Source organism: Musca domestica, unplaced genomic scaffold (assembly GCF_030504385.1).
Source record: "Musca domestica strain aabys unplaced genomic scaffold, Musca_domestica.polishedcontigs.V.1.1 2, whole genome shotgun sequence".
Classification (NCBI taxonomy): domain Eukaryota; kingdom Metazoa; phylum Arthropoda; class Insecta; order Diptera; family Muscidae; genus Musca; species Musca domestica.
In genome coordinates this window covers 6,909,235-6,935,560 of record NW_026712249.1, presented here as the reverse complement: position 1 = coordinate 6,935,560, position 26,326 = coordinate 6,909,235, and the positions used below count along the sequence as shown (strand labels likewise).

Below are 26,326 nucleotides of genomic sequence, written 5' to 3'. Positions count from 1 at the left end.
AATTTTTATATATAATTTTATAATTTTTATTTTTTTCCATATTCAGTCCTTCTGTTGAGACCCTGGAGAAAGTCTCTTTAGGCTCTATTTTAGAACTTATTTTAAGGCTATTAAGCCTTCTTTCTTCAGATCATCCTTCGCTTGCCCTTAAATTCTCCCCGTGTACACGATTTCTATACCTCAAAAGCCTCAAATGATATATAATGAAATATTATAACCAGACACTTTGAATGTCGCAGCCTTTGTTGGTTATGACCAACAAGGAGGAATCATAAAACTAAAATTTACACGCCCCATCAACGCCACCGCACATCACCCACCTACCCTCTAGTAGTGCACAGCATCTTGAGCCGACATTTAAAAATTATCTCACAGTTTACCAACTGGTGATCCGCAACAACAGTTAGCAACAGAAAACAGTGAGGCATCCAATGATCGAGAAGAGGCAGACGAGGGTAGCTGCAACAACGATGCTAGGGCTGCTGCTGCTTTAGCTTTTTAACAGCCCATCATATTAACAAGTCAAAAATTTCCCAATGAAATGGAGGCCTTGTGCGCTTCGCTCACACATGACAATAGCTGACGGCATAGCTAACTTAAATAGAATAGACGACGAATACAAAGTTTGGAGTCAAATATTCGAAATTCACATAATTCAGAATGAATAACAACAGCAACGAATTATTAACTAACTGACACCAGCCAAAAGTAAAAAAAGAATAACAACAACGACAACACCTCCAAAGCAAAAATTGCAAATTGATTAGAAAATCATCTGCGAAAAAAATCTCACGACTTGACTATATCGGTCAAATAGATTCAACACAGCAACCGTGAACACCAAGAAAAAATTCCGAAATGTTTACCCACATCCAAACGCCATTTTGAAAAGACGCAGACATAGTTGTGCGCCGATTGTGGCACTAATTTTCTATTCATTTCAATTTCACGAAAAAATACAATATTTGTGTTGTTGAATTCTATTCAATATCAGAACAAACAAGATGTTATGTCAATCATTCAATTACTCAATTATAGAGTAATTATTATTAACAAAGAATTGAAATCATTGTTTTTTTTTAGATCTTAACAAAATCAGCAACGAGTTCTGAGAGTTTTGACATTAAAGGCTGGGAAAATTGAAAGAAGTCTATGGTAAAAAGACTTTACTGGGGACCTAAAAGGAAACCATTTTAGATCAGCTACATAAGGGAAGTATTTTTAGATGTCCAGATTAAAATATTTTTATAGATGAAATAGAAGAATAGAGATAGTCTTCATAGACTGTCAGACGGGGATATTTATAGACTAGCTGGAGGAGTCGTTATCAACCAGCCAAGCAGTGTCTTTATTGATGAACTGTAGGAGGCCTCTTTAGACATGAGGTGCGAGTCTTAAAAGAAGGCAATCTTTAAAGATGAACTGAGGGGAGTATTTATAGAGGAGCTGGTAGGAGGGTCCATAGACGAGCGGGAGGGAGTGTTTTAAGGAGGAGCTGAGGGAAGTTGAAGGCAGTCTCTATAAACGAGCGGAGCAAGTCTCTCTGTACTAGAGGGCAAGGGTCTTTATAGAATAGAGAGAGGGAGTCTCTATATACGAGCTGAAGGTCATTTCCATAGACAAGTTGACTAGAGCTGAAGGTCGTCTCCATAGACGAGCTGATAGGTAATCGCTATAGACGAGCTGATAGGTAGTCTCTATAGACGAGCTGATAGGGAAGTCTCTTCTACAGACGAGCTGATAAGCGAGTCTCTTCAATAGACGAGCTGAAGGTCGTCTCCATAGACGAGTTAACTGGCAGTCTCTATAGAAGAGCGGAAGGGAGTCTCTTTTAATGACGAGCCGACAGGAAGTCTCTTCTATAAACGAGATGACAGGGAGTCTCTTCTATAGACGAGCCAACATCGAGTCTCTTCTATGGACGAGCCAACAGGGAGTCTCTTCTATGCACGGTCCGACAGGGAGTCTCTTCTATGCACGGTCCGACAGGGAATCTCTCCTATACACGAGCCGTCTATAAAGACGTTCTTCAGTTCGTCTATAAAGACGTACCTCAGCTCGTCTATAAAGACGTCCTTCAGCACGAAGGGAATCTCTTTAGACGATCGAGAGAGTGCCTATAGGCGATAAGAATGGGGTATCTTCCTCTATATACGATCGGAAGAGAGCTTCTATGACCGATCGGAAGAGAGTCTCTACATACGATCGGAACAGTCTTTATAGACGATCGGAGCATAGTCTCTTTAGACGATCGGAAGATAGTCTCTATAGACGATCGGAAGATAGTCTCTATAGACAATCGGAAGATAATCTCTATAGACGATCGGAAGTGTCTCTATAGACGTTCGGAAGATAGTCTCTATAGGCTATTGGAATATAATATCTAAAGACGATCGGAAAGGGCGTTTCCATAGACGAGTCTATAAAACGAGCGGGAGGGAGTCTCTATAGACGAGCGGAAGGGCGTCTCTGCAGTCTCTATAGACGAGCTCAAGGGAGTCTCCATAGACGAGCTGACAGGGAGTCTCCATAGACGAGCTGACAGGGAGTCTCTATAGACGAGCTAACAGGAGTCTCTTCTATAAACGAGCTGACAGGGAGTCTCTATAGACGAGCTGACAGGGAGTCTCTATAGACCAGCTGACAGGGAGTCTATATAGACCAGCTGACAGGGAGTCTCTATAGACAATGGGAAGGTCGTCTCCATAGACAATCGGAAGGTCGTCTCCATGGATAATCGGAAGGTTATCTCGTCTACATAGACGATCGGAAGGTCGTCTCCATAGGAAGGTCGTCTCCATATACGATCGGAAGGTCGTCTCAATAGACGATCGGAAGGTAGTCTATGGAGAGGAGTTGACAGGATAGACGAGCTGACGGAGAGTCTTTTTTATAGGCGAGCTGACAGGGAGTCTCTTCGGAGTCTCTGTAAATGAACTAAGAGAACTAGAACAAGACGAGCTAATAGCGAGACTCTTTAAATGAGCTAAGAGAATGTCTCTATAGACGAACTGACAGAAATACTCTTTAAATCAGCTGAGAGAATTTAGTTATAGACGAACTGACAGAGAATCTCTGTCAGACGAACTGACAGAGAATCTCTCTCTCTCTCTCCATATTCATGATAGGTTCTCTATGGTCAAGCTGGCTGGAAGTCTCTGTTTAATTTTAGTAATTTTGGGGGCCTTTTGATATTTGGGTCCCAATGAGTGCTACGACTGAAATTATGTCGGAGTCGTATTCGACATTTTACCTCCAATCAAGATAGTTGTCATTATAGAATCCTATTTGGGATAGATCACTCTATGAAGTTGACGCCTGATTTTTGATATAATAAAGGTATCTGCCTCATTTTCTAATTGATTCGACTGTTGTATGGCTCTTCGGAATCTTTATGGGGCCATTCCGAAACAGTATTCGTTTTTGGTAAGACTTGCAGCCGATAATTAAATATTTATTTTTTAGGGAGACTGGCCGAACTTAATCCCATTTTTCCTTGTTTTATTTGACCCTTCTGATCAAACGCAACTCGTCACAATATTTTCCAAAAAAATTGCATTCTTTTCCTGATCCTCATTTAGCACTTACATTGCCGGCAAATAACTTCTGAATGGCGAATTGAATTCATTTGAAAACGATATTGCAACTTCACAGCCGCTACCATTGCTTCTGTCGGTCGTTTCAGTTGTTGCTGTCGGATAATCGCTCATTCATTCCTTTTGTTCGCTCGGTGTTGTGTTTCGCGAGCGATAAAAAGATAAGCAACGGCAAAAGGGTAAACAAAGCCAACAACAACAATGTTAGATTAACACAAAAAATCGCAAATGCAATTTCAAACATGCAACATAGAACAACACAATAAACAAGTCGTAACGACAACAACAACAACTACTACTACTGCTACGATGATTATGATGATCCCTCGAATAGAGTTAGAAATTTTTATTTGGAAAATGTTAAATTTCAAATGTTTTATTCTTGGTGTTGTTGTTGTTGGTGGTGGATGCTGTAGTATTTTTAGCTTCTTGCTGGATGCATACCTTTGAGTTGCAGCAGCAGCAACAGTCGCAGCACACGTCGGTATGGTCGGCGGTGTTTGCATTTTTTTTTGTTTGCGCTTGCCATCTTTCTGCTAGAAGCAGCATATCGTAGCAGATCGTTTCACAGACGACGAGATGAGACGAATAATACCTTTGACCTATCGTGGCAAGCCATTCGTCGTCGATTCATTCATTCATTTATTCTGTCAAGCCAACCAGCCTGCCTGCCATCCAGTTAGCTAGAGAAGACGACAGCGTCGGAGATTTGATGCGATTTTAAACAAGAGTCACCGCTAAAACGTTCAATTTTCATATAAAAGACTTTGGTGGCAAACAATTGGCTTCAGTTAACGGCGAATAGCGTAACAGCGCTTATAAGATCATCCCTTGTAAATCCGAAGGAAAAAGAAAAACGCGGAACCCAGTTATCCTCCTTTAGCCAAACGGTCTCACAATGTCGACATTATCTTGGAAGTTAGTGGCAATCGTTTTGTGTGCGTATCTTTTGGTGGCACATGCGCGACCTCAGGCTCCTGAACAACCAGAACCGGTAAATGTGACAAACTGAAGCAAAAAAACAAAATAATAATGTATTGTTGAGTGACATTTGCCGTTGTCCTCTCAAGAGAATTGGCATGACATTAACAATTGGAAATAAAAAGAACAACAAAGTGTGATCACTTATTCTTCTTAAATGTCAATTAAATTCAAATATCAAAGTAAAGAATAAATTTTGAAAACAAAAAAAAAAAATAAAGATTGATGAGAGTGGTATAAGAAAAGTACATTGATTGGATGTCCTTAAAAGTGAATCAAATTTTCCAAAAAAATATTAAATCAAAAAGTGACAATTATTAAAACTTAAAATATGAATTAAAAAAAAAACATTTTCATATACATCCTGTTTTTGAAGAAAACAAGGATCAAATCTTATTTTTAAAAGAAAAAATTACCACAAAGGAGATGAGGAGAATATAAAAGCGATTAGGGAAAATTTTTTGGTTTCCAATTTATACCAGAAATACGCACATACGGAAAATATTAGACTAGTTACTGGGGCTTTTCCTTTTTAATACCTTTGGAAAAAACCTTTATTAAATACCCCTACAAGAACCAGCGACTGAATTCTTGTTCTATAAAATCTAAAGAGAAACATTTTTTCCTTACATAATTTTCTATTTTTTAAGTTTTATTTCAAATTTTTGTAAAACAGGAGCATTTTTAAAGGAAAAAAAAAAATTTGTTACAAATGCTCCAAAATGAAATGCAGATATTTCGCTTTTACAGATGCTGGGTTAAATTGCCGTAGTTAAGAACAAGGGCTGCATATACTCGTAAGGATATGTACAGTGGAGACATTTTTATGAAAATAATACTTTTGGACAAGATATCGAAGGGAAGTGTATATAAATGAGTCCCAGTAAAATGAAAACGAATCAAATACTATCAGTCGGTTTTGCCAACAAATGTATACCCCTAGCCTTAACTTATGATTATTCAAACTCTTGACTCTTTATGGGGAAGGTTCCGAAGCAGTTGGCCGATATTGACCAATTCATATCTGACTTAAGACTGATATAAATATTACAACGTGACAGATTTAGACTACTTCTTTATATGAAATATGTGCAAATATTTGAAAAATGTGGAAATATGCTTCAGGTGACAGACATAGCGGGCCGAAGTATTCCATTTTCATAATTCATCTAATACAGATAAAAAAATTACCAGAAAATCGAACATTCATATCCAATTTTATGCGAAGTCATAAATTTCGATAAATTACATATTCATATCAGATTTCTGGTTAAGAGAAATATTTAGATACAGCAAGTTTTAAGTAATCGCCGACTTGTTTAGCAAGTTATGACAGATAAATGTATTGAAAATTGTGACCCTTTGTGGGTGAGGTACCAGAAAGGGTTGGCAGATATATATCATCTCCATAACAGATCTTGGCAAAAATATTTGGATGTGTGGAATGTGAAGAGAATTGGGTGATTATTTCGCTATCTTTTAACGTTTTGTTTTTCAAAATCTTGAACCCTATGTGGGGGTGGTACCAGAAGAAATACTCCGATTTTATCTTTATAACAGATATTGTGTTGATGGAAATCTCAATATTTCCATCTGAATGGAATCGGATGTTAATTTCGAGTTTTATGAGCTTCATGGACACTCAAAATTTTGCCCCTTTGTGGGGCATGTACCAGAAAAAGTGGACCGATATATTCCATCTTCACACCAGACTTAGGGTTGATAAAAATATTGTGATGTGTTTAATTCGAAGAAAATTGGATGCTTAATACGGATTTTATGATCATTGTGATTATACAAAACTTTGACCCTTTGTGGGGGAGGTACCAGAAGGAGTGGACCGATATATTCCATCTTCACATCAGACCTTGGGTTAAAATTTTGTGATCTGTGTAATTTTAAGATAATCAGACACTTACATCACATTTTATAAGATTTATAGTTATTCAAAATTTTGACCCTTTGTGGGGGAGGTACTTGGTAGATTGGACCGATATTGTTCATTTTCCCACTCGACGTAGCACTGATGCAAATATTAGGATTTGAAAAATTGGAGCAAAATCGGATTATCCTTTCACTTTTTGTGCAGTATATTATTTTTTTAAAAATGTTGACATATTGTGGGTTAGTACCAGATGGAGAGAACCGATATATTCCATCTTACTGCCAGATCTTCGGTTCATAAAAATAGTAGAATGCGTGAAATTTGAAGACAATCGGACTGTAACATAATATTTTTTAAGAGTTATAATTATTCAAAATTTTACCCTTTGCAGGAAAGGCACTTGATGGAGTGGACCAATATTATCGATTTTTGGCACGAGACCTAGAACTGACGCAAATATTAGGATTTGCAAAATTAGAGCAAAATTAGATTATTGCAGAAAATGCATACTTTTTTTTTGCAAATTTCGACCATTTGTGGAGGAGGTATCAGAAGGAGTGGATTTTGCCCATCATAACACCAAACCTTGGGTTAATAAAAATATTGTGATGTGTGTAACTTTAAGACAATCGGATTCTTGCATCACATTTTATAAGAGTTTTAATTATTCAAAATATTGACCCTTTTTGGAAGAGGTACTTGATAGAGTGGACCGATATTGTCCATTTTCCCACTCGACCTAGCACTGATGCAAACGTTAGGATTTGCAAAGTTGGAGCAAAATCGAGTTATCCTCCTTTTTTTGTGTAGTATATTATTTTCTTTGAAAATTTTGACAATTTGTGGAGGGGGTACCAGAAGGAGTAGACCGATATTGCCCATCTCCGAACTCGATCTAAGTTTGACAATAATATTACGATGTACCAAGTTTGGATCAAATCGAATACTCCCTTCGAGAGTTATTGTGCTCACCAGACAGACGAACGGACATCGCTAGATCGCCTTCAAATGTCCTGAAACGGATTTGGTCCAAAGAAACCTAATGTCTAAAACCGTTATTTCGATGAGGCACGTTTTGGCCGTATCAAATGATATATACCCTCTCTATTTTCCATTCGTCGAAAAATACCTTTCAAAGGAAAACCGTTATATAGCGATTTTACGAAGACATGCTCCTGTATAAGTATTTTTTTGTCATAAGCTGCAGTACTCATTAGGAATTTTAATATGAATTTTGAAACAATTAGGGTAAAAAATCCCTAATATCATCAAACTTGAAACAATTTCGGTGAATAATGTCGCTATATCATAAAAATACCGAATAAAGGTAGGTACCGTTATATGGACCTGCATACACAAATATTTGTCATAGGCTGTTTTACCCATTACGAGCTTCAAACACGAAATTTGAAACAATTCCGGTAAAAATTTCGCTAAATTCATCAAAATAACGAATATCGGGAGTATCGTTGTATGGGGGCTATACGATATCGTCTGTCACAAATATTCATTTTAAAAAATTAACGAAATGATACAGAAACATTCAATATTTAACAAATGATTTCCTTAACGAATAGTATATTTGTTGATGCCCTTCTTCAAATCTTTCCATTCCCAAAAGTCCCTGATGTGACCTTGTGACTTCTGAAAACACGTTTATGTCAGCATATGGCACTTTTGACATGTTTTCCCTCATATATTATTTATAACTTATAAAAAGTCCCTCGAAAAATGCATTTGCATATATTTTTAAATTAAATAGCGGCACTTGGCACTGATGCAACTGAAATTAGAAAGGAAGGAAGGCTTAGTATTGGACACGGGCCTGTCAACTTGTCTACTTAAAAATAATTAATCAATGATTATCGTGTGAATATTTCAAATTTGCAAACCTTCAAAACGTCATTGTTTCAAACTGATGCCGGGTGATACATGTTTGTTTACTTCTAATCGAAATGTTAGGCACATTCAACTAAGGTGCTAATTAATTTGTTAAACAAATTTGTTTACAGTTTGAAAAAATAATTAGTTAAATTGTGCTGGAGTTGTTGCATGTGGCGGAAGAAAAATGTGAATAATAACGATATTAGAAAATAGAAAGTATAAACGAAAAATAGAAAATAATTTCGGAATAAATACTACTTTGCAAAGTTTTTTTATTGTTTGAGTCTTCTTCCTCGCCAATATATCGATGAGCCGTTTAACCAACCAAGAAGAAATAAACAATAAAAAATGTTGGGAAATAAATTCGAAATAAAGACTACATTCGAAAGCTTACATGGAATGACATCCCCGTCAAAATATGCCCGATGAGCCGCATAACCCACCAAAGAGAAATAAACAATTAAGAAATGTTGGAAAATTGGGCATCTGCTTCTGCTTCTTGCTCTGCTCCAAAACCGGCAAGAAGCTACATATTTTTCAATATCAAAAGGAAAACTCAATAGAACATCTATGTTCAATTCTGAAAATATTAAAAACAAATTAATGAATTTAGATTACTGTTTGGAAGTTTCACATTCGACTTGCACCGAAACATACAGTGTGAGATGAAAGAACTACAACCAACTTCAGGCTGCTTTCATTTCTAAGCCACTCGTCCGACAGCTGTTCAAATTATTGCAGTGACAGCTCATTATATTGTTTACAAGCGTGCAAAAGCATTTTGGCGAGAATTTTCCAGAAAAAAAAAGTTATTCGTGGTGGAATTCAAGCGTGATATTGTGATTTCTTTATATTTGGCTGGAAAACCACAAGTGGCTATCGTTATCGAAACCCGCGCCGCTGTGGCCGAAAAATGGCTCGTGAGTTGAAAATATCGTTATATTCCATTCGGCAAATATTGAAAAATTAGCTCGGCGTAAAGCCATTAAAATTCCAAAAAGTCCTAGAAATAACACCGCAACAGAAAGAAAATTGACCAAAAAGAGCTAAAGAGTTGCTTCCCTTGGCCAAAAGTGGTGAACTTCCGAATTTGGTTTTCTCCGATGAAAAAACATTCGTTGTCCGGCAGTTTGTAAACAAAAACAATTATTGTGTTTACTTGCCAAAGAAGTCACCTGAAAATGTGCACCTTCGGTTGGCCACCAGAACTCAAGCGCCGGCCATGGTGATGGTGTGGGCCGCCATAACAGCCGATGGTCGCTCCCCGCTCGTATTAATCGACCGTAGGTCGCTTCATTTCTTCATGGCCACCAAAATCTCCGGATACCAATCCGTTGGTCTATTGTGTCTGGAGTATTTTGGAAAGCAAGATTTACACTAAAAAATGCCAAAGTGTCGATCATCTCTTGCAAGCGCTTCGCCGGGAATGGTCCAAAATACCGCAGAGCAACATTCGGGAAGCGTGTGATGATTTCATTGGCCGTTTGAAGGCCATAATTCGTGCCAAAGGTGGCCAATTCGAACAAATCTAAACTTATTCTAAAATTTGATGCTATTTCCGACATCTTTTGCTTTCATCAATAAAATTAAAAAAAAACAAGTAGAAAAACTGTAAGTTCGGCCGGGTCGAACTTTGAATACCTTCCACCATTTGGAAGGACTTTGGCAATTCTCAAAAACAATAAAATCCTTTAGAAATTCTGTTAAAATCTTAAAAATACCTAATGTAGCTGTTATATTAGGGTCTATACGACGACATGGACCTTCATGGGTAATATTTGTCATAAGCCATTACAATATTCAAATGCGAAAGTTAAAAAAATAGGTAAATAATGTCGCTAAAATCATCAAAATACCGAATATCGGGAGGTACTTTATATGGCGGCTATACGAAGACGTGGACCTGCTCAGACAATTTTCTGTCTTTGGCTGTGGTATCCATTACGAACTTCAAATACCAAATTTGAAACAATTTCGGTGAATAATGTCGCTAAAATCAACAAAGTACGGAATATCGGGAGGTACCATTATATGAGGGCTATACGAAGACGTAGACCTGCATAGACAATTTTCTGTCTTAGGCTGTAGTATCCATTACGAACTTCATATGACAAATTTGTAATAATTCCGGTGAATAATATCGCAAAAATCATCAAAATACCGAATCATTAATGGTTAAATATTTGGTCGATATCCAAAACAAATGTTTTTTTTTATAAACACTAAATTTTATATTAGTAGAAATATTAGGATGTGCAAAGTTTGAAAAAAAGTTTTGTTTTTCGCTTGAATCAAAGTACATCCTGTAATCCGCATAATCCCTTTACTTTACTAATTTCTATATTTTATTTTCCCCATTTCAGTATGAATATCAATACGAGGTTAAAGATCCCGAAAAGGAATTATTTTTCAATAAAAACGAGGCTGGAGATGCTCAAGGAAAGGTAATACTTCATTCATGAATTTTCGCATAACGAAACCCCAATGACATCTATTGTTTAACCAAAAACAAAACTTAATCTGACACCTTCCTTTTTCATCTACTTCTTTACATGGCCAAACAAACAAACAATCAAATCCACCAACCAACCAACTACACTGATAATGGGAAACTAAAAAAAGGTAAATGGACAATATGCTGTTTGGTTACCTGATGGAAGATTAATGACTGTGGCCTATACTGTGGATGGTGAAAATGGCTTTGTACCCAAGATCACTTTTGATACCAACAATCCATTGGGTTAGACGAATGTTGTTGGGCAGAAATCCTAAAGAAAAAGAAAACAACAAAACAATAGCAACCGACTCACAAAACAACAGCCAGCACTTCAATCCATTGCAACAATTTCTTGATTCGTTTTTCATCTCTTTGTTCCGATTTTCGTGATGAAGTTGACCAAATTTATTGGATTGTTGGCTTCCTGGTTTTTTAAAAAAATAGCGCAAATTATCTACAATGTTTAAAAAATATATATGCATATTACATATTAAAACTTATATAAATATAAAAAAATATATATGTATTTAGAATATAAAACTCCAGCACAGCAACACACACTTGTTATAGAGGATAGTTATAGACAGAGGTATGTGGGGAAATTCAAACTTAGTTTTCAATTTATAGTAAATATTCTTTTCTCAATTGTTTTTGCAGCAATGGCAGCTCTCCATTTCTTCTTAGTTGGACTTATGGATGAATTCGGTTATAGTTTTCAAGTGTCTGTTCTGTTACGATTCCCCGCCCCACCACCACTTTCAAGAAGAAGCCTTTTGAAAACAATGTTTGCTAAACCTGCATTAGACTAATTGTTTTTTCTCATTTTCATTTTCTTAACAGCAGATACTCATCTTCTTTAAAATATATATGTGTTTGTTTGTATTGTTTTTCATTTTTGTTTAACTTTAAGTTGATGTTTTTTTTTTTTTTTCAATTTTAATTTGTTTAAAAGTTATTTTTTTGTTTGTTAGTATGTTGTACAGTGAATGATGAATGGGTGTTTTTTTCCACCGCACCCCTCCCACCATTGTCTAAAGAGTCATCTAATTCTGTTTCACATATGTATATGTACAAGGCACACCACCGTATGTAAATATGTATATATGGAAATGGTTTTTGTAATGTTTATTATTTGTTTTTATCACTACCATTTTCTTCTTCTTTGCCTTTTTTGGTATATTTCGAAAATGTTATATTGTATTTCCGTTTATCATTATTTTTTGTTCGTTTTTTTATTTTTGTATATGAAATGTAACTCGAATATTTATTTTGTATTCTGGCATAATGTATGTGTATGTATAATAATTAATAATAAAAAATGAATATATCCATAAAGAGATTTTTTTTATAATTTGAATTCTACACTATGGCAGGTAGGGCGGGGATGATAACAAAATAAATTTCGAAGAGATATTGAATTTAAGATTAAATTTGCATCGTCTTCAATCTAAACATTAACCGGTGTCTGTCCAATCCGAATATTAATAGAGTTCCACAGCATTTTAGACATCGGTAGCAGGTAGCTTCCAATCCGGAACCGGAACATTTCTGATTATCTACTCATTTTCTTACAGAGTGATCGTCAGCATCCCAAAAAAGGATGACAAGGCAAGGATGCCAGCAAAAGTGATTTATACAAGCCGACATCACTTTTGCCACCAGTAGCAAAGACGCTTGAGGCTCCTTCTCCTTCCCAGCAAAAGTGTGTTTTCCAGTGGCTGATCATAAACACTCATTCCGAAAATTGCATAACACAAAAACCGCCTTACATGCCATTTCCACACAGTTCAGCATGTTTAGACGCCAGTCGTACGTGGAATTCAGATAGAAGATGTCGAGAATCCGAAGAGTAGGGTGATATCTCCGGAACTGTTTAACCTCTAGCTTTCTGACATTTCACGCTCTCCGGACGGCATAGAGATAATAATGTACAGGATGAGATGAAAAACTGCAACCAATTTCAGACTGCTGTCATTTCTAAGCCACTCGTCCGACAGCTGTTAAAATTATTCCAGTGACAGCTCATTATATTGTTTATAAGCGTACACAAGCATTTTGGTGAGAATTTTCCAGAAAAAAAAGTTATTCGTGATGGAATTCAAGCCTGATAGTGTGATTTCTTTATATTTGACTGGAAAACCACAAGGGGCTATCGTTAGAGCTTTCCAGCATTTAATTGTGAATCAATCTTTTGTGTCTCGTATCATCGCTCGTTAGCGCGGCTTCAATGAAATGGATGGAAAATACAGCGACATCAGCAGAAATGATTCGAAAAGTAAAGAAGCGACTTGATCGAAACCCGCGTCGCAGTGGCCGAAAAATGGCTCGTGAGCTGAACATATCGCAATATTCCATTCGGCAAATATTGAAAAATGAGCTCGGGCTAAATCCATTGAAATTCCAAAAAGTGCAAGAACTCACACCGTAACAGAGAGAAAATAGACTCTAAAGCCGAAAGTAATGAACTGCCGAATTTGGTTTTCTCCGATGAGAAAACATTCGTCGTCCAGCAGTTTTAAACAAACAAAATGATCGTGTTTAATTGCCAAAGAGGTCATCTGAAAATGTGCACCTTCGGTTGACCACAAGCGCCGGCCATGGCGATGGTGTAGGCCGCCATGAAAGCCGATGGTCGCTCTCCGCTCGTAATAATCGACCGTGGCATCAGAATAAATGTTGAATATTATCGCGAAAAAATTCTGGGCTGTATAAAAATCTTGGGCACACAACATTTTGGTGCAGACCTTGGACATTTCAACAGGACTCAGCATCGCAAGATGGTTACAAAATGAGGTTCCTCGCTTCATTTATTTTGGAAAGCATGGTTGGCACTAAAAGCAAGCAAGCGCTTCGCCCAGAATGGGCCAAAATACCGCAGAGCAACATTCGAGCAGAGTGTCACGGTTTCATTGGCCGTTTGAAGGCCATAATTCGTGCCAAAGGTAACCAATTCAAACAAATCTATTCTTAATTTGGTCGTATGTGTCGTACTATTTGGGCTAATATTACACGGACGAAGATATATATGGGAGCTATATCTAAATATCCTTGGGCCAATGCAAAACTTCGTCTGGATTGGGTAATAAATGCGACCTTTACTTTATTTACAAAAATACAAGGACAGACGTACGGAAGGACATGCATGAATCAACTCAGAATGTGATTCTATGCAGATCGTCAAAAGGAACTATGGTTCTATCTTGTTTTCTTTTGCATACTACAAATCATGGCAGAAGAATACACGTAGATGCATCAACGCTTGGGAGCATTGATATGTCAAAAAAATGTAAATGTTTTTTTCAAATATAAGTAGATTTTTATATGTTTTCTTATACTACGTCATTCGGAAGCTATTATAACTCGCGTTTTTCAACAATTTTTACAAATTTAAATAATTTTTCATTCAATATTTTTAATTCCAAAATTGGTTTGACAGCTCATTGTCCCAGCAGCTGTATCGACGCGTCTACCTATATTCTTCTATGCTACAAATAAAGGGTATTATATCCTTACCACCTTGTGGTGTAGGGTATAAAAAGTTTTTAGGGCGACCCACAGTCAAAAATTGTACTTTCCCACATAAAATGTTCAAAAATATAAAAAAAAAACTTTTTTAAAACCCAAATAACGATACACCAATTAGTTTTATTAAGCCAAATGTTTGAAACTCATGAACTATGTTTTTATATGGAGGCCACTTCCACTTGCCACCCTCAGATTATTGGCCTACGTCCCTGAAAGAATGTGAACTTTAACTTCAACAGAAATTCTTCTGAGCTAACTATTTTAATATTTACAATCATATGGAGCTAAAATCAATTTGGTCATTGATTGTCTCGTATAAGGTGTTATTACAAAACCACAAAATCGTTTTACCTATTCATTCATACAGACCATGGAAAAAAAGTACTTGAAATTCGCTAGCTTTGTATAGATTGAAATCTTTAAGGTAACAACATTCAACACACATAAATATTAACACACATACCTCACATGTGTGTGTGTAAAGGTATATAATTATGTTCTTCTCTTTATTTATGTATATTCTGAAGTTCATGACCTCTTAAGAAACAGGTTTATTGAATACCCAATTTTTATTTTTGCCAAATCAACGAGAAATGCAAAAACAAAGTGGAGTGTAGAAAGAAGACAAGATAGAAATAAACAGCAGAAATACTTACCATCAGTTTTTGAATTTTGGTTTCTTGATAATTAAGTGCTTGATTCTTGAGACATTCCTTTTCATTGATATTTTTGGAAATATTATTCTTTTTCGTATTTGCCTGATCACTGTTTTGCTTTTTTCGGTACAGTCATTGAACAATGTTGTGGTAAACATAAATTTGGTTTAAATATCTTTTTTTCACTATAAATTAACTTAAAATTCTATTTGAATTGCTCGGCTACATTTACATAGGAACAGCAGTCCGCGCCACATAATTTGGCTGTTGAGGGTTATCTTATCTCTTACTACCGCTGTTTGGTGCTTTTTTTATGGCTATCCCTGTAGTCCATTAGTTTCTCAATATATTCATCATGTTTAACAATGGTGGCCAAAAGACCTCTTGTATTGACCGGCGATTCGCCAGGACCATAATCAATCAACTCATCATCCAAGGTAGTCATTTTACCACCCAATGCCCTGAGGATTGCATCACCGGCACAGATATCCCATTTCTTAATTTTCGTTGAATGTAAATAGGCTGTGGCATTGTTGGCAACAACCTGTAGCACTTTATAGCCTGCACCAGCTGCTGTCAAGATATTAGAGTTTTCACCGAAAACTGATCGCGTCAAATCCTTGACATCGCCAGCATGAGAACGGGAGACGGTGATAATAGGACTGTCAGTATTTGGGCGATCAGGATGGATTTGTGATAGATATTCAGACATGGAATGGTCAACCCATGCCCAGGCAGTTTGGCCACTAAAGGGACTGTGAATGACACCAATTACAGGTTCACCACGTATTGCAACACAAACCATGGTGGTGACATATTCATATAATTGTTCTGAAAGGTAGGAAAAAACCATAACAAACGTTATATAAATCATGATATAACAAAAAGTAAGAACTTGCCTGTAAATTCCTGTGTGGCATCCAAAGGATCTATCCACACCGTTACATCCTTGATGTTCACCAGTTTATCAGGTATCACAGCCGTCTCATGCAATACTGTGGGGTCCAAGTCGAAGGTATTGGCCTCAGCACAGCTCTCCTTGTCCTCCTCCGAAAAGATTGTGACACGTGGAAAGATTCTATGTAGACCCTGCTTCATGACGCAATGCGAACGACCGTCAGCATCGGTGTACGGGTCGTTGGCACCCTCATCTGTTTTACCTTTACTCTTCTCCTTCAAGTCTCTGCTCTTGGCCACCTCTAAAATCTCAAGACCGCCCTTTTGGGCCGCTTGTATGGCACCTATCAGCAGCTTACGCATATTCACTTTGTTTTGGAGTCTCAGCATACCATACATGGGAGGACGTTGTTCCTCTTCGCCGCCACTGAACATGTAGAAGAGGAAACACAGGACAACAATGGCAGCAATTGCCGCAGGTCCACGGTTAATTTTTATGCTTCGCCCGTGCATTTTTGTTGTTGTGCTCTGTAATTTAGTTTTTATCAACGTCAGCTCAGACATCCATCCGTTCTTATTTTTTTCCACTCTGTGCGTTCGTGTTAAGCTGCGTTCTAACCCCACCAAGTCGGTCACGTATTAAGCTAAGCAACAGCGGTCGTAGAAATGTTCTGTTCTTGAAGCTATGCTGTTCGAAAGCAATAATCTTCTCACAAGAAAAAGAAAAACAATTGTTTATTTTTTGGAGAAATGACAGTGTGTATGTGTGTTTACATTGTTTCGATTGTGTTTATCGATATGTTATGCTTTCGATAACTCGTCGTTTGCACAGTGGTAGCTAGTTCACCCATTTTTGGAGGGAAATTAACAATTTGATAACTGTCGCAATTGTGACCGTTTAAAAAATAAAAAAAAATGGAAATAATTATTTATTCTGCAGAGTACCAGCTAGGGTATCGAAATGTAATAAAATTATGTACATATAGATTATTTTTCATAGGTTCAGTGGAAGTTATAGGAGCAGTTGAAGAGGCTTTTAAAACCGTCCTATTTCCGTCGTTGTGATTCACCAGTGTTTGTGCGCCTCTGATGTGAGGGGAGTCTTTCAACTGTTTCGGTTTTTGCAGTATAATGCAGTTTCAGAAACAGAAAAATTAAGTTCGTTCTGAATGAAATGAAAATGTTGTTGCCTTTATCTGTGCATTTTATAGTAAGTTTGGAATTGTGAAAACATGAAGTTCTCCCAAGTATCCCTCCTCATAAAAGGATAGGGATTTTTGTTAATTTATTCATTGTCTGTTATATAAAATTTGTATATTATTATATTTTTTTTTTCGACCCTATGTCTCTTTAGGCCAAACAATTCAACAGTTTGAATAATCATAACTCAAGGTTGGTCGGCAAGACCAATTGATACAATTTTACTTGTTTTCATATATTAAAGGGCAAATCTAAGACCGAATTGGTCTTAGAGGCTGAAAATAAAAATGGGCGTCCAAGATATGAAGTAAGATGATATGATGTGAAAACTTTCGTTGTCCAGCAGTTTGTAAACAAACAAAATGATCGTATTTACTTGCCAAAGAGGACAGCTGCGCAAACATTTGGCCGCAGACGTTGGACTTGGAATGTCCACCATCGCACTCAGCACGCGCCATCCAAGAATGGTTACAAAAAGAGGTTCCTCGCTTCATTTCCAGCTCACAATAGCCACCAAAATCTCCGGATACCAATCCGTTGGACTATTGTGTCTGGAGTATTTTGGAAAGCAAGTTTGGCACTAAATAATACCTAAGTGTTTATCACCTCAAGCAAGCGCTTCGCCGGGAATGGGTGAAAATTCCGCAGAGCAACATTCGGGCAGTGTGTGACGGTTACAATGGCCGTTTGAAGGCCATAATTCGTGCCAAAGATGACCAATTCGAACAAATCTAAACATATTCTAAAATTTGATGCTATTTCCGACTTTTTTGCTTTCATTCAATAAAATTAAAAAACAAAAAAAAAAATTAAAAATTTTGGCGTTTGACAATGTTGCAGTTTTTTATCTCACCCTGTATATCTATGTTGAAGACCCTTTGTAATTATTATAATAGGAATATATATCATAAATTGGGTTATCCCAGCTAATACTTTTTTCGTAGAAGACTCTGAAATAAAACCAAAATCTCCTTTAAATAGACCTTCGATTTTCAAGTCCTTTTTTATTTATTAAATAATAGATTTTTCATATTTAAATAATAATAATTTACAATATATAAAGTTGTTATATTCATTTATAGGCTTACAAATGTTATAAAATAGTGTAATAATTGTTTATCAAATTACAAAATAGAGAGATGAAATTTTCTGTTTGTAAAAATATTTTAGAAAATTCAATTTGTCGATGTTTTATTCATTTTATTTGTGTATTGCTCTCCTACAACAACAATTGCGTATTGAATTGTTGAGAAAAATATAAACTTTTTAAGTAAATGTTGCACAAAGAAACACAAATTTGTTCTCTAATATCATTTCATGGTAAAAATTGTGGAGGAGAAAAGCAAAAGCTTTTTTTAAATTAAAGCATATCTGGGGGTAATAAAAACATTTTTTTTTTCAAAAAATTTTAATTGGCTAATTAGGAAGTGATTTTGTTGCTTTTTAAATTTTATTGACTACAAGAGTTTTTTTTCTTTAATATTTATTAATTATAACTATAAATTATTAGCTATTGGGAAGCAATAGTGGGGAATATAATTTAATGTCATGTTTGATTCATGGATCAAGATGTTAGAAAAGAAAATAGTATTGGAGTTGCTGTCCTCGAATAAGGCATGCTTGGAAAGTGCGTTTGGCCATTTTTAAGTGTTTTCTTTATAATAAGTACGTCATACAGTTCCAAAACGAGAAAGAGAGAGAGAATGAGAGAAAATATTTAAAACTCTTTCTTTTTCAAATAAATAATAGTAAAAGACTTTATGAAAATTATTATTGCAAAATATTTATATCAAATAGAAGTAAGTATAAAAATTAAACCAAATTCTCGGTTGAGTTGTAAAATATTATTAAAAATTATATTTAAATGGTGTTCTCTCTGTTTCTCAAAAAATAAAACATTCAGTGCAGTTTAATGTGTAAAACTAGTGAATATTTAATAAGACAAAGACCAAAAAATTAACATGAATAAAATACTCAATATTTCGAAATTTCGCAAGACCATTTCACAAAAAAAAAAACAAAATATCATTTAATTTTCATTACAAGAAAATGCAAAGATATTTGTTTTATGTTTTTCTTAAAAAACACACATTCATCTACGTTTTATGGTCATGTTATAGTTAAAAAATCGTTTGAATTTATTTAAAATATATATATATATGTATGTATAATCGCTGAAATCAATACTGTGCTACAAAATCAATGAAATATTATCCCCGAGATTCACGGAAGCAGACTCAACTGAGAATACCGGAAAATGAATTTTGGCTGCACAGGTGTCACAAGCTCTGAGGTACGAAGAATTCTTGACCATGGGATATCAAAATTGCCAGCAAAAGGGATGCGAATAATTTCACAAAAACTAGACAGCTGACATAGAGGACCTACAGAAGACCATCTATATATACAGAGGACTTACAGAAGGTATTTTATATATATAGAAGAACTACAGAAGATGTTTTTTTATAGAAGAACTAAAGACGGACCTCCATATACAGAAGGCGTAGAGATGAACTTCTGTTCATAGAAGACCTACAGGCCTACCACAGAGGACTTACAGAAGGTATTTTATGTATATAGAATAACTGCAGAAGATGTTTTATACAGAAGATCTAAAGAATGACCTCTATATACAGAAAACGTAGAGATGAACTTTTATACATAGAAGACTTACAAAAGGTCTTCCATTCACAAAAAACCATAAAAATTCCTCTTTACAAAGACCTTCAACAAAGTATTTTATAAATAGAAAACCTGCAAAGTTCTTCTATGCATAAAAAACCCCTAGATGAATTTTTATAAATCCAGCCCCTACAGAAGATCTTCAGTATGCTTGGCTTAGAAGTACTTTTAAAGGTCTGAGCTCACCCCTTTCGGAATGGGTTCTATAGGAAAGTCCTCGACATTTGTCATGGTTTTAAGCTCTTCCGTATTTAAAATGGATGCTTTTAACGGGCATTTTAACTACCAATCCATCTATCAACTTTGCATGGTTCATCTTACACTCTTTCCTCTTGCTGTTACGAATTTTCTTCAATATTCTCAATCAAGTCTGCATTCGAGGGTTAAGTATATGTTTTTAAAAGTAAAAGACGCATGCAAAACACTATACTTTTAGATTAGATTATGCATTTCAATATTAAAAGGATTTTGTTCAGGAATAGTTCCAGCGCTATATGTGGCAACAAACAAATTAATTGGTATTCATATTTAGAGTTGGCAAGAAAAAATATTCGATCTGATAGCTTTTTTTTTATAGAAAAATTAATATTTCAATTTTCCAGGGAAAATCCGTGATCTCTCACCCCTATTTTGGACGTGTGGTGATGGGAAAAATATCTTTTTACATAAAATAAGTTTCTATTTTTAAGAAGTTTGGACCCAAACAAAACATATCAAAGGTCATGGCGCAAGATTTTTGAAGGAGAAAAATAAAGTCTCCTCCTTCATTTGGGGTCCATCCATATAGTATTTTACATAAATATACATTTTTTTAATAAAATATCAAGGCACTAACCATAATTAGATGTGAGTGGGTGAGAGATAAAAATAATACAGAGCCAATTAAGAGATCTACAAAAACACGTTAGTACCTCATCAAACGTTGTTGGCATGTCTTTTTTATTCTTAATATCCACTTTTGGTTTTAGACGACGAATTAAAATGGAAGACTTTTTGAACTAGTCCAAATTTATTGCTTTAGGTTATTACAATTCGGCCATGTTTCTCATAATTGACTCCTACCCCCTCCCTTAGTTTTTGTCATCATGCTACATAAATATTTTGTAAATACTTTTTGCATGCCCTTACTTAACTATGTATTTTTTGATTTTGTGCTAGTATCCGAAGAACTTGAAATACTTTTCTTACTGCCAAAGCCAAAACGTAAACCTTTTTTGCGTTTCTTGACAGTACCATTACCGCCAGCTGCAGCACTTTCATCCGATTTGTTAAGTTGGGTATCACTGTGATAAGTATCCGAAATGTTGGTCATTGAATCGGTTAGGTGAGTGGCGGCTAATATCAAATCCTCTGATTTTAAGCTTCCAGCCGATTGTAGAGTTGAAACCGATGACAGGAAGTCTCTATCAAGGCTAGGAAATGTCATGGGTGTCACAGATTTGGGTGGTTTATTCAGTAGATGTTGGTGGTATTGATGCTGTTGCATTAATTGTCGTTCCAAGGAGGAGGTTGAAAAACGACTGGGCGATTGTTGTTTGCTACTACTGGCCGCCCCTTGTTCTGGTGCTGATTGCACTGATGATGATGTCGATGAGGTAGATTGTTGACTTGCGGTACTGTGTTGTTTGACCATTTTCTTGGTCTTATTACCACCGCCTACGGTTACAGATTTTCCAACAGCACCCATAGCTGTGGGTACTGCTGTTGCTCCTCCTCCTCCCATTGATATTGGTCCTGTGTTGCTGTTGTTGTTATTATTGTTATTGTTAATTGCTTGCTTATTTAGTGTTTGCTGAGTGTTTCGCGGTTGTGGTCTTCCCAATAGGGTATATAGATCTTTGTCTGTCATCAAATCCGAACTTTGCGATCTTAGTAGAGGGCTGAAATTAAATAAATGTGAATTGTATTAGCTTTTTAAATTTTTAATGAGATAGTAAGAAGATAGGTTTTATAGATTTGGAAATCGTTAATGACATCTTAACATTCAGGCATACGCTGAGTGGTGGTGTAGTTTGGAAAATAAATGGGTTTCAAATTGCGCTATATATTCTAAATCTCTAAAAAGCTTGCTCTTCATATATGAAGCTTTCAAACATAATCCTCGATTTTAGAACTCCAATAGCCTGTGGCACCTGGTCCATTTGTGTACCACCAGTGGTCCGTAAGTAATAGTTTTGATCAATGTAGAACTGTATAGGACGACGGTCTTAGAAGTGTGCATGAAGAGACGGAAATTCATCCCAAACGTCAACATAATCCTATTCGTTTGTTGCAATGTATTCTTCGATACACCTATAGCTGGTGAAAAATGTCGGCAAACCAGAGTAATTTCGACAGAAATATGTTTCGTAAGGTGCAGTGGACTAAATTTATGTTGAGAAAAATATCGAAACATCTGTCCAGCATACCGCAGAGACTTTCAGATTCCCATCCAAATCCTCTGAACTCATTCCACAATATTTATGTCTACATGGTTATAACCTGATGAACAGCCTTCTTTTATAAGAATAATTTTAATTCGAGTAGCTTAATTTACTTGAGAGTCGGGATTCAGCCCAGTCAAGGCTCGATGACCTAATAAGGAATAGGGATTCTAAGGTAATTTAACGCGTAGCCGAATTTGAATCTGTCGAAGAGTGAACAAGCTAAATGCAGGCCGAAGACTTTCCGATTGAATGAAAGAATTATTTAATTGGGTATGATGTCCTCTTGCATTTGGGCAAGACCATTCGACCCATAAAAATTTGGACTTTGTGTCTATATCGTAGCTGATCGTAACTGCCGAAATTCGTTTTTGTCATATGCGGAGAGGGTATATATCATTTCATATGGCCAAAACGTGCCTCATCGAAATAACGGTTTTAGACCCTAGGTCTTTTTGACAAAATCTGTTTCAGGACATTTGGAGTAGATCTAGCGATGTCCGTCCGTCGGTTTGTCTGTCTATCTGTCTGGCTAGTGCGCTTGATAACTCTAGAAGGGAGTATCCGATTCGATCCAAACTTGGTATATCGTAATATTATTGTCAAGCTTAGATCGAGTTCGGAGATGGGCAATATCCGTCCACCCTCCCACACAAAATTTCCAAAATAAAATAATAATTTACTGCACAGAAAGAGAAAGGATATTCCGATTTTTCTACAACTTTGTAAATCCTAATATTTGCATTAGTGGTAGGTCAAATGACTCCATCCAGTACCTCCCCCACAAGGAGTCAAAATGTTGAATAATTATAACTCTTATAAAATTATATATATATAATATAAGAGTCCGATAATCTTCAAATTACACACATCACAAAATTTTTATTAACCCAAGGCCTGGTTTGAATGTGGAATATTTCCGCACACTCCTTCTGGTACCTCCTCCATAGAGGATCAAAATTTTGCATATTCACGAAGCTCATAAAACACGAACTTAACATCCGATTCCATTCCAATTAGGCACATTTCAATATTTCCATAAATACAAGATCTGTTATAAATATTAGTAGATATTGGACCATTCCTTCTGGTACCTCCCCCACAAAGGGTCAAAGTTTTGAATAAACAAAACAATCATAAAATCCGAAATAAGTCTCCGGTCCTCCTCAAATCATACACATCACAATATTTTTATTAACCCAATGTCTGGTGTGAAATTGGGATATATCGCTCTACTTCTTCTGGTGCCTACACCACAAAGGGTCAAAATTTTGAATATTCATGAAGCTTATTAATCACGAAATTAACATCCGATTGCATTCAGACTAGACTCATCTCAATATTTCCCTCAACACAAGATCTGTTATAAAGATGATAGAGATCAGACCATTTCTTCTGGTACCTCCCCCACATAGGGTTCACAATTTTTGAAAAAGAAAACAGTATAAGCATCTGATTTCCTTCAAATTTTGCACATACCAATATTTTTTATCTGTATTAGATGAAGAATGAAAATGGAATACTTCAGTCAGCTATATCTGTTACCTCACGCATATTTCCACATTTTCCAAAAATTTGCACACGTCTCATATAAAGTATATTAAGTAGTCGATATAGTTCAAATATGGCACGTTGTAATATTCATATCAGTCTTAGGTCAGATACGAATTGGACAATATTGGCCAACTACGTCGGAACCTCCCACATAAAGGGTCAACAGTTTGAATAATCATAACTCAAGGCTGGGGGTTCAACTATGTCGGCAAAACCTACTGATACTATTTTACTTGATGTGTCAGGCAACCTCCTATAGCAAAGCTAATTTATGTTTTTGAATGTGAAGAAATAATCTTTTTTAAACATTAAATATAGTTACTTATCACCCACACCATTTGACAAACGTAAACAAATTATAAAACATACATAAATAAAATCATAAAAAATAATAATATTTTATTAATTACACAAAATGAGAGAGAGAGAGACAGATAAAATAGAGTTTTGTGGGATGAAAGTTAATGAAATTACACATTTATACAATAAACAATATCGAGTAATAATTATAATAATGAGGAAAATTAATTATATATAGTATATATGTAGTCGTATAAGTAGAAATCAAGTCTATCATGTGGGTAAACAGAGTAGTGGCACACAAAATTCATGTAGATTTTTGTTTCGAGTTTCTGAAATTGTAAAAGAAAATCGAAAAACAAAAATTCTAAATTAGAAAATGTTAAGAGGAGTGAAAACTAAATGTGTGATTCGGAGGAAGAAGCCAGAGGTGAGTGGCGTGGGTGGGTGGTTGGTTGGTCAAATGGGGAACGAACATAAAAAAGAAAGAAACATCATGCTTAGCTTCAATGTAAAAGGGGACACAAACCTATTTAATTAACTCTTAAACCACTGGAAATGATATCTGTAAAGACAGAATATGCCTAACTATTTATAAAAATCATAAAATGAATTTTTGAAGGTCCCATCCTATGTGATTTAAGAGTTAAGTTATATCCTGACAAGGGAGTTGGCAAACATATTTAAATAGGGAAAAAATCAAGCATAACCAAGTCATGCTTAGCAAATGTTACATTGCATGGAGTATTGGGGAACAAAAACATTTTAAATTTCCAGAATCAATCAAACAATTAATGGGACAACTGGAGAATAGAAGATATAAAACAATTTGGGGATTTGCTGTGTAAAGGAGGTAAGCAACACAAACCTTTGGTTCGATTTTCGTGGTGGAGGTATTGGTGCACGACCACCTCCTCCAAGAGGATTACCGCCACCAGCAACACCACTCGATGTTGATGAGGGTGGCGTTGATGGTTGCATTGATGGTGTACTTATGTGACTAGTTGTCGTTGCGTTCGCCACCGCTGTTGTCGTCAACGACAATGACACATTACTGTGATTGAGTTTTTTCGTACGCGGCGGGACCGTAATCGATGAACGATCTGAACGTTCGGATGAAACTGAGGGACTGTGACGATTACCGTCATGTATCATAAAAACACTAAACGACGAGATATTTACAGAAAAAATAAAATAGTTCAAAATAAATAATAAAAAGTAAGGAAAATTAAAAATGAACAATGAAGACGAAAGTGAAAAGTGTAACACAGTACTACAAGTAATAATAATTGGCAAATGTTAAAATTAAAACTGAAATTATGTTCTCGTCAGGCGAATAGAATACCTCGTCTCAAAAACTGTTATTCAAGAAAATGGCAATAAACTAAATTGCTCCTTCCGGGAAAAATATCTTTGTAAAACCACGTAACGCACTATCAACATTTATCCCCTGGAATAAAGATTCTTTCTCAGTGAACATAATATTTTTCTAAAAATTTACACATCAGTATATCTGCGGCAGTTCCCCTACATATGATTAGAGGTGTTGCGAGTTAACAGGAAAAACTCAAAAAGTTGAAGATGCTCTTTCCCAAAGCCCTTAATATTCAGGATTTTTGGGTGATTTCCAAATCTTTAGTCTCATTAAAATGTGCACACTAAATGCTGGCAAATTTTCAAGATTCAGACACTCATCCATTGCTTTTTTGTTCCAAGTACTATTAGTCCAATCCTGAGTTTGTCAAGAGAGCAGGAACTTTAAAGATCCCTCAGGACTTTGTGTCGATTTGTATAGGGTTCATACAAAATCAACAACAAAGGCACATGTAAAGGTGTGTAGAAGATCGGCACATTATTGCAATGATGGAATCAAACCCCCTAAGGAACCGAATCCGAATATAAAACAGTAAAAATACAAGATGATGGACCTCTGTGTTTCACTTATCAAAGCGAATCTTTGCTGGAATGACTAACAAACCCTTTAGAGACAGGAGAACCTAAATCTTTTCGTCTGTAAAAAAAACAACTTTGAATACCCCCTACCATTTGGAACGAATTTGTCAATTCTCAAAAACAATATAATCCGTTAAAAATATTATATTAAAATCTTAAAAATCCCGAATGTAGCCGTTATGTTAGGGTCTTTACGACGTCGTGGAATTGCATAGGAACAATATTACAATATTCAAATTCGAAACTTGAAAAAAAATCGGTGAATAATGTAGCCAAAATTATCAAAATACCGA

At 35.8% G+C, this 26,326-nt stretch overlaps 3 protein-coding genes across 11 annotated transcripts in view; 1 reads left to right on the top strand and 2 right to left on the bottom strand.

The window, feature by feature from the left end:
- The first annotated feature begins 4,353 nt into the window (after positions 1 to 4,353).
- Positions 4,354 to 12,178, top strand: LOC101895193 (pro-resilin). Its single transcript, XM_059121750.1, has 4 exons — positions 4,354 to 4,590; positions 10,710 to 10,790; positions 10,969 to 11,432; positions 11,501 to 12,178. The coding sequence occupies exons 1-3, from the start codon at positions 4,495 to 4,497 to the stop codon at positions 11,089 to 11,091; spliced, it is 300 nt and encodes a 99-aa protein (XP_058977733.1). The 5' UTR covers positions 4,354 to 4,494; the 3' UTR covers positions 11,092 to 11,432; positions 11,501 to 12,178.
- Positions 12,179 to 15,078: 2,900 nt separating this feature from the next.
- On the bottom strand, positions 15,079 to 16,700 carry LOC101895366 (putative inositol monophosphatase 3). The gene is made up of 2 exons (XM_005181085.4): positions 15,924 to 16,700; positions 15,079 to 15,855 (listed from the first exon to the last, which is right to left on the bottom strand). Exons 1-2 carry the CDS (start codon positions 16,483 to 16,485, stop codon positions 15,314 to 15,316), a joined length of 1,104 nt encoding a protein of 367 aa, XP_005181142.2. The 5' UTR covers positions 16,486 to 16,700; the 3' UTR covers positions 15,079 to 15,313.
- A 1,610-nt stretch (positions 16,701 to 18,310) lies between these two features.
- The window catches only part of LOC101897090 (stromal interaction molecule homolog), a 33,880-nt gene continuing 25,864 nt past the window's right edge, over positions 18,311 to 26,326 (bottom strand). For 5 of the 9 annotated variants that reach the window (XM_059121741.1, XM_059121742.1, XM_059121740.1 and 2 more), the window contains 2 exons: positions 24,949 to 25,242; positions 18,311 to 21,683 (listed from right to left, as the gene is read on the bottom strand). In XM_059121741.1, coding sequence (XP_058977724.1) covers positions 20,936 to 21,683; positions 24,949 to 25,242 — 1,042 coding nt within the window. In that variant the 3' untranslated portion in view covers positions 18,311 to 20,935. Of the gene's footprint in view, positions 21,684 to 24,154; positions 24,413 to 24,948; positions 25,243 to 26,326 lie in introns of those variants that run through there. The other 4 variants (XM_059121746.1, XM_059121745.1, XM_059121749.1 and 1 more) reach the window with 4 other exon arrangements.